This window comes from Meleagris gallopavo, chromosome 10, assembly GCF_000146605.3.
Source record: "Meleagris gallopavo isolate NT-WF06-2002-E0010 breed Aviagen turkey brand Nicholas breeding stock chromosome 10, Turkey_5.1, whole genome shotgun sequence".
Classification (NCBI taxonomy): domain Eukaryota; kingdom Metazoa; phylum Chordata; class Aves; order Galliformes; family Phasianidae; genus Meleagris; species Meleagris gallopavo.
The window spans coordinates 22,193,550-22,202,294 of NC_015020.2; the positions used below are offsets into that span (position 1 = coordinate 22,193,550).

General features: G+C 42.5%; 2 protein-coding genes across 2 annotated transcripts; one reads left to right on the plus strand and one right to left on the minus strand.

Moving 5' to 3' along the window:
* The first annotated feature begins 646 nt into the window (after nucleotides 1-646).
* On the plus strand, nucleotides 647-5,024 carry DIO1 (iodothyronine deiodinase 1). The gene is given in 4 exon segments (NM_001308654.1): nucleotides 647-1,005; nucleotides 2,584-2,727; nucleotides 3,669-3,868; nucleotides 4,350-5,024. Coding segments are annotated over 4 exon segments (741 nt in total). The 5' UTR covers nucleotides 647-674; the 3' UTR covers nucleotides 4,416-5,024.
* On the minus strand, nucleotides 3,918-8,745 carry HSPB11 (heat shock protein family B (small) member 11). Its single transcript, XM_019618748.1, has 5 exons — nucleotides 8,696-8,745; nucleotides 8,329-8,435; nucleotides 7,448-7,516; nucleotides 6,051-6,094; nucleotides 3,918-5,589 (listed from the first exon to the last, which is right to left on the minus strand). Exons 1-5 carry the CDS (start codon nucleotides 8,743-8,745, stop codon nucleotides 5,482-5,484), a joined length of 378 nt encoding a protein of 125 aa, XP_019474293.1. The 3' UTR covers nucleotides 3,918-5,481.

Genomic DNA, 8,745 nt, shown 5'->3' on the forward strand with positions numbered 1-8,745 from the left:
CCGCTGCTCGCTTCTCCCGCCCACCCGGCGGGCTAGAAAAGAACCCATTGGCGCAAAGCTCCGCGCCGGCCAATCGGAGGCGCTTCCTCTTCCGCCTCCGCCCGCCCCCTTAAAGGGACCGCGGCCCCAACCCGGGGCTGCCCGCCCCGCTCGCTGTGCCCGCCCCGGCGCTCTGAGCGCTGCAGGGACTGCGCCAGGAAAGGGTTAAGGGCTGCAGCGTCCCTGTATTAACTGCGTACGTACCTGCGCGTATAGGTTATAGAGCTACGAGAATGTAAATGTATGTTTCAGTGCACCATATAAAAATAAACATGACATATATACACGTGCGTGCAGGTAGAATTTATACAGACTTCATACGTATCATCTAATTCTTACTTTTAATCGGGGAAAGCGCCCCGATTCATTAATGATGTACACACCTGTGAGCAGCTCATAACCACGCAGGTTGCACCAGGAATCTCTGCCTTGCTGTGGATGGGGGCAGTGCAGCTGCGGGCTCCTCGCTCAGGCAGGCGCTGGAGCCCACTTAAAGGTGAAGAACAGTTTGAGGCAAGGCAGAAATTCAGCCAAACACGTAGACACTTTCCTCCCCACCCCCCCCTTCCCACCGCACTACCTTTGCCCTCGCTGTCACGCTGTGGTCACTCTGAAGCAGCCAGACCTCTGGCACGATGTTCAGCATCAGGGTGCTACTACACAAACTCCTGATTCTTTTGCAGGTTACTCTGTCTGTTGCTGTTGGTAAAACCATGATGATACTGTTCCCCGACACCACAAAAAGATACATCCTAAAGCTGGGAGAAAAGAGCAGAATGAATCAGAACCCGAAGTTCAGCTACGAAAACTGGGGTCCGACTTTTTTCAGCTTCCAGTATTTGCTCTTTGTGCTGAAAGTGAAGTGGAGGAGGCTGGAGGACAAAGCCTACGAGGGACACCCTGCTCCCAACACACCGGTGGTGGCTCTAAATGGGGAGATCCGGCAGCTCTCGAGTTTCATGCGAGGTCAGTACATCACCCTTGTACCGGTTTGGGGTTGTTAAAAGGATATATGAGGACAAGAGGCTGCCGAGGAGTTAGGGACAAGCAGTGCATTTCTGCCTTCAAATGAATGCTGTTACCCTGGGCTGCTGTGCCACGCGCTCTCAGCTCTCTGCCTCTTGATCCCTTGAAGTAACCAGCTCATTGTCCCACATACAATATCCCTGCACGCCAATGAGCTCATAGAGATCTTGCAAAAGCCTGTCCCTACCTAGAAATCCTGAAAGCCAAGATAATTGTTTCTTTTCAGAAGATAAGACCCAGAATCAGAACCATATGCAGTGAGTCACGACCGTTGGCTGGCATTGCCTGCACATACGGAAAGTCCCAGAAGCCAGGCTACAGCTTAGAAAGCACAGGGTGTTTTTGCAGATTTAAAGGAGCTAGAAATTAAGCAGAAGTTGCTTTGTACTTTGTCCTCTGCCTCCCACTGAAATCTCTGTAGAACGTGGAATTAATCATTAAGCTGCAGTCTCTGTCTCCATGGGAGGGATTAAATCCTTCTCCAACTCTGCTTTTCTAATTTATATGTGTATATATAAGGACAGACAGAGAAATAAAAGAGAGTTGCAAGATAGAAATAGCAGTACATACACAGTACCTACAGGAAGGCACCCTGTTTTTTAGCTTCTTTAAGATGCAAATCTATGCTAGCAGCAGCTTGTGAAGCTAAACTCAGCCAGAAGGAACATCTTGAACACACTTGAGATAATCTAGCATGACCACAGACTAAAAAATCCTGCAAGTTTTCTTAAACTGAAGCCCTGCAATCAGTTGAACAGATGCTAACAAATGTGGGTACACATGTGCTAATTTGTAAGCAACTGCATAGATACTTCTGCCCCAGGCTTGGGTAGCATTAGTTTAACAAATATATAAGCAAAGTTCTGTTTGGACAGGAAATTGCAGAAATACATTGAAAGCATGCAAGCCTGTGACGCGTGACTGAAAGGGCTGCAGCTTTTACTCAGCTCAGCTACAAATGACACCACCAAAAAAATGTCTAGAAGGTTCATTAAGAATTCATAATCTGTGCTTAGACATCCATCTCTGAATCAGTGTCCTTCAAGAAACTTTCCAGAATGATCACATTTAATATTTTTTAAAATTCCTTCATATGAAGGATGACAGGGAGGCTGTGAGGTGCTACATCCTGTACATCCATTTTTGATGCCTAACCCAAAATGCTGGTAGCTTGAGAAACGGTGCCTGTGATGATAACACAAGTGAAGACATCTGTCTATAGGGTACATTCTGCCTTTAACACAGGAAAGGATGCTCACTGGTTAAGCTCACTATTGGATCCTGCACCAGTCAGTTCCAGCTTAAGGAAAAGCAAGCATCCTTATGCTTGTTTTGTATAGAAACCTGGTGATACAGATGTTCTGCTATCAGTTTCAATGTCCTAGAAAGAAAGTTATGAGAGAAGTGATTTAGTCACACAGGAAACACTGTGGCAGAGGCTCAACTCAGAGTATTAATTTAGTTCTGTCCTTCCTTCCTCCATCGATGTAACCACAGTGTCCTACATTTTTCTTCCAGATAACCGACCTTTAATCCTCAATTTTGGAAGCTGCACCTGACCTTCGTTTATGTTAAAATTTGATGAGTTCAACAAACTTGTCAAAGATTTCAGCTCTGTAGCAGATTTCCTTATCATCTACATCGAAGAAGCTCACGCAGTAGGTACAGTACAAACATCACATGAGCACCTACCAAAACTTTTGATATATAACATTCCCTTTAAGAAGAAAAGTAAGTTAGCAGAGGAGGGAGCAGAGAATCAAAGATGGTAACACTGAGGGCACCAATTTTTACCCTTGATTCCCCAAAGACTTTACTCACACATCTGACTTGAGGCGCTGCTGCTGAAGACACTCATCTCTGTAAAGCAAAGCACATGGTTAAAGCTGTGCAAAACTTCCTCCTGGTCTTAGTACAGCTCCTTTTGGGGAAAAAATAAAGTGAATAGAGCATACACATATTTATCTACACTGAGCTGACACTGGCAGAGATTTTTAGCCCATGGTTAAGGTGGCTTTCTAACAATACATTATTTACAGTAGTTGAGATACAGACACACAGTCATTAAAATGGTTTACATGTTTCTCCTTTCGTAGGAACTTGTATGCAAATGTCTATTTGAATATTTCTGAAGAAGGAAGATGTGCCTTCTGCCCGATGTATTTATCCCAGATTGGAATTTGTTTTTAATAATCTTAGAGTCAAGCTGAATGAATGGTACTATTGCTGAAACTGTGCTAAGTGAGCAGGAGGCAGCTAATATCACGACTTCTTATTCAAAAACCTTCTCTGCAGCACTAATTTTGGCAAACTTTATCCAGGTGGGCTATAGCTTCCATACCTGGTATCCTTCTAGGCTTATGTGGAAAAATTTCAGCTAAAATACACCTAGTATTTCTGAATCCAGGACAAAGGGAAATACTGTTTGTTCAGAGTAAAGGAAAGAAACTTGGGATCATTTATTTTCAAAGCTGTACCATTCTCACACTCTAAGGAAGACTTTTCATTTCATAGCAAGTTTTGTTGTCAGGAGTAAATTGCAATACAACACAGTACATCTCTACCCCAACACCTGAACTGCATTGCTTTCTCATTTGCTTTAGATGGATGGGCCTTCAAAAACAACGTTGTTATTAAAAATCACAGAAGCCTTGAGGATCGAAAAACTGCAGCACAATTTCTTCAGCAGAAGAATCCCTTATGTCCAGTGGTTTTAGACACAATGGAAAACCTGAGCAGTTCACAATACGCAGCACTGCCAGAAAGACTGTATATACTTCAAGCAGGGAATGTTATCTACAAGGTAAAAACCACCAACAATAACGAGCACAACATACTGAGATCCTCAACTGTTAAAATAACAATGTCTTACATTTTATTCAACAGTCAGTATTTCACTCTGTTTCATAGCCAGTCGTTTCACAATTCACTGTAACCGTAGGGAAAAAAGAGGACTTGCAGCAAAACCAGTCTGGGCCTTCACAATGTACATATTTGATGTACACCTCAGTCCTGCTCAAATATTTATTTTGTGGCTTATTAAAAAACCTAGCTGCATCTAAATGCAAGATCCAGGCACACTCCCCAGCTCCAGGAGCCAGACATGGGCACTGTCCCAGTTACACAGCAGGGTGTGACTTGTGCACACACCATCTCCTGCGCAACGGCTGCCAAGCAAAGGAAGCCCAAGCACACCCACCCACCGTTCTGATTTAAGCACTGTGCTGTAAAGACTTCTGCTCCGTGTATTTGAGCTTCACTGTATAACTTTATTGCCTTTGCAGGGAGGAGTGGGGCCTTGGAATTACCACCCCCAGGAAATACGCACTGTCCTGGAAAAACTGAAATAGAAAAAGAAGAGGACATCAGAGTAAAGACTATCTGGATATAAAAGCTCAATGGATAAGTTTTCATAGACCTAAGAGTTAAAAAACCAAAATCTCAAAATGCTAGAAACGACTAGAAGGAGAATAACGTAGTGCATTTGAAGACCATCCATAATGTGGTTCATCATTCGTGTGTCTGGAGATGTTCAGGTCTATCACAGCCACCTCAGCTGTTGTGCTTACATCGATCTTTCTGCGCTGCACCACGTGCAGTAATGAATGCCATTGGAATCCGTTGAGCTGTTGTGACTGGATACCAACATCTACATTCCTACGGTGCAGGATAAACTGTAGGGGTGGTGCCATTTGCAAGAGCCAATTTCATGCAAAACAACTGATTGCACGTTTTTAAGTTTCTCTCTCTCTTGTATACATACCATTTTTCTAAACATTCAGTTTCACTCACTTTAGAAGGCTTCTGAATGAGACAATCTCTTGACATTTGTTTCTATAATATTTGTTATGACAGTCACAGCAAAAAGCACAGACAGCTGTGACCTGATTTTATAAAATATTTTTAGAAACAAAGGATTGATCTCAATTATTCAAACAAATAAACAAACAAACCTTTCAGACCGCCATGGTTGTTGCTTGTTTTTTTCCTTCTGGTTATTTACAAGCATTAGTAGCTTCCATTCATCCTATTAAAGTTTTAGTTGATGAGAAAATTTCCAATTTAAAAACTTTTGAAGAGCTTCTTTGACATTTAAGTATTTCACACCTTTTCTACTCAGAATGCAAGGGAAACATCTCACAGAAAACTGAGTTTCAATTCATGTATTAAGAAAGCCTGAGCTAAACACAATTATTTAAACGGACCTGGCTACGTTCAAGTGTTTTTAACTCTTTAGGTTATAAAATCTGCTATTACAATTAATGAGTACTGTGTTCTGTACAATAAACTGATGGTTAACACATACTGCATCTGTATCTTCAAAAACACTTTAATACTAGCTTGTAATAAATATTTCCTGTGATAGAGATATCAAAATATAAAACCAAAAAGATGAGGTACAAATTTAAACCAGACTTAGGTGTCTTCTGCTGTGCCCTCTGCCATCACCCTGTGCACTGATACAAAATGATCAAAGGCAGATTTGATGATGAATCGCAAATAAGTGGCCTGGAAATCAGGAAGCTGTAAAGAAAAAAATAACGTTAGCTCATTCTCAGTAGTAACATAACTATCAAACTACTTGCAGAAGTTTGTTACAAAGAGAGAGATGTTTGTTTCCAAATGACAGGTAAGTTCTTTTAGTACATGCAGCCAGCTTCAGAGCTTCTTCAGATGAGAGCAATTCCAACCAGCTGCCCCTCCCCACTCTTAATACTGCAGCCCTCAAGACAACAGCTGAGGGAGGACACACTGCCACTCTTCTGGAGAGAGCTCTTTCACACAGTTAGGAGCAGTATGCAGGTGCAATTTCACACCACAATCAACAGAGAAGCAGCAGCAAAGGGCAATTACATACCACAGCTGATAAATCCCTACATCTAATGCCAGCTTGGCAATGATCATGTTTTTTGTCATAGCTTCTACCCAGTTAGCTTAGACATCCTATCTCATGAAGCACGATGGTGTATCCTGTGTATACTCACTGGAAATTCTTCCGTTTGAAGCTGTCCTTCTGTGTGTTGCAAATCTAGAAAATACATATTTTTTTTTTCAGCAAATAATAAGTAACAGGGTGCAGTGCTGTGAAAAATCTCCACCGGAATAAGAGCTCACGGGAAAGGACCGTGAACTGATGCAACACACAGAAATTGTTCTTTACAAGGTGCTTTAGGAGAACAAATACTTTTTGCAATATCCCACTGTAAAAATACAACTCATTACACTGTTTTATAAGACATCACCCAAGGCTCATTTAAAAGAACACATAACAAAGCAGGAAAAGGCATTCCATTACACTATGAGGCTGTTTTAAATTTTTTAAATAAAAGAGTGTACAAGTAGTGCCTGTAACCCTTATACAGCATTCCACATCTCCAAACAGCTAAGCAGCCCATCAGCATTCATAAAATGTACTTAAATGTCTATTAAATTAACTTCTAACAAAATAATCAAGCCAGATACGAACGCTCAACAAACACACGGAGTTAAAATGACTCACTGAAAAATTAAAAGTGCATCAGTAACAATAAACAGGACAGTTTCATCTGTATGGATCAACAGAACCTCCCTAAAATCTAAGCAGCATAATTTTACACGCTGCATTCTTAATCAAAGGCATAAAATTAAGATTTGACCTTACAAGAAAGTTACCCAGTACATTTGTTAACCATTAGCCATCTGAAAAAGCAGTTTTCAAGTTGAGAAAATGGCACTACACAGCACGAGGCTACATGAGTGGAAGCCTGGCTATTTTCCAGGATCCATGTTTTCAGTGGATGTTCAAAGAGACAGATGGGGAACTCCAAAAAATTGACACTATTTAGCAAGAAGAGATAGATCCCTCCAATCAACGATGAACTGTTTCAGGCAACTACTGTCAAAACATAAACACCTTATTGCAAGAACTACCCTGTAGTGTAATGTCACAAGGAATTTCTGCAAGAAAATTGGGTTTCCTCTGAAATATATCATAGAAAAGACTAACCAACACTAACTGAAAATAACAAAAGAAATGTAGGGGACAAGGCTCTACCAAAGCATGACACTGCTCTGGGGTTGGAACTAGGTGATCTTTAAAGTCTCTTCCAAATTAAGCCATTCTATGATCCTATGGTTCTCTGACTTTTGTTCTTGGATGCCTGCCATGGTACATATCCTAGTGTTAACCTCCTTTGTTTTTCTAGAGGAAAAATAATAAAAATTCAAGCTTCATTAGACAGTTTTATTTTTTGCAAGTTATTGACAAAAGTCAACGAGAATCATTCCTAGGTTGCCTAACAAGAGCTTTGTTACTCAAAAGCCTTGACACAAGTGAATCAGCAAATGCACAGATCGACACTGATCCCACCAAACCGCCACCACTTCGGGCTCAGAACCTTACCTTTTTCAATGCACTCTTCAAAATCTACTGGGTCTTTAGATACGCTTCTTTCAATCCTTAAGGTCCGCACTAAAATACATATGCATTTAAAATATCAACATAAACCCTGAGGTTTACCAATCTTTACATTTATTGCATGATGTTTCATCTACAAAGCATCTTACAGTTAATTCCTGCTCTAACATAGGGCATAGGACTATGAGATAACCACCACACTCACATTTGAGGGCAGACAACCAATGACAAGTTACCAGCTGATGGCCAAGTGCCCGTCCCCATGCTCTGACCTCAGGTCAGTCCTTTTGGTCTTTACTTTAAAAAGTAAAATTATAAAAGTCAATATTCAGAATTAATCATTAAAACAGTAAGTATTGCAGTTCTGTCTATAAAATGGATGAGACATCACTGTGCTACAGAAGATAACCTTAAGGTTATCTAAATCTATACAAGATGCTGTAATAATACAGTATGCAGGTGGGGCCGATTTTCCATCTTTTCTGATACATCTACAGAAGCAAAACAGACATGGAGGACAACTGTTTTGTTAAGCTGTATCTTTATTATTCAGGGGAGCTTCAGGTTGTCAGGAGTGTCAGGAGATATTTCTTCTCAGGAAGAGCAGTAATGCACTGGCACAGCTGCCCAGGGCGCGGTGAGGGGTGTCCATGAGGTGTTCCAGAGCCGTGGGGATGTGGCACTGAGGGACGTGGGCATGGGGGGGTGGGGATCTGAGAGGTCTTTTCCGGCCTTAATGGTTCTGTGATGAATTAACGTGCTAAATGTGACTATTCAAAAATCAGACGGCGCTGTGAGGACGTATAGCTAAGCAGACACGTATGCCCTGAGCAACGTGAGCCATGTGCTGCTCCAGGAGCCCTTACCCAGGTAGCACTGGATCGCCACTTTGCTGACGGTCACGCGTCTGGGAAAGCCAATGATGAACTCCTGTGGGAACATCCCTGTTGTCGTCCAGAACGTTTCGGAATTTCTGTGGAGAAAACAGCACAAAACCACCCCTTGTGGCTTATGGCCATCTTCCAAGAGATCTCCCCCCTCAGGAAACAGAACAAAGAACGGGAAAGCCTCTTTCTTTGGGGTGCTGTAACCCCAAATCGGGCTGCGTGACAGCGGGGCCGCAGAATTCAGGTCACAGAAGGGCGATACGAACACCGTACAGCGGTACCACGCAAGGCTCACAGCGATGCGGCTCTCCGCGCCCGCAGGAGCCCGGTCGGCCGCAGCCCTCCCCCGTCTGCCACGTTCCCGGCCGGGTGCCGCGGGTCGCTGGAGGTGGCCAT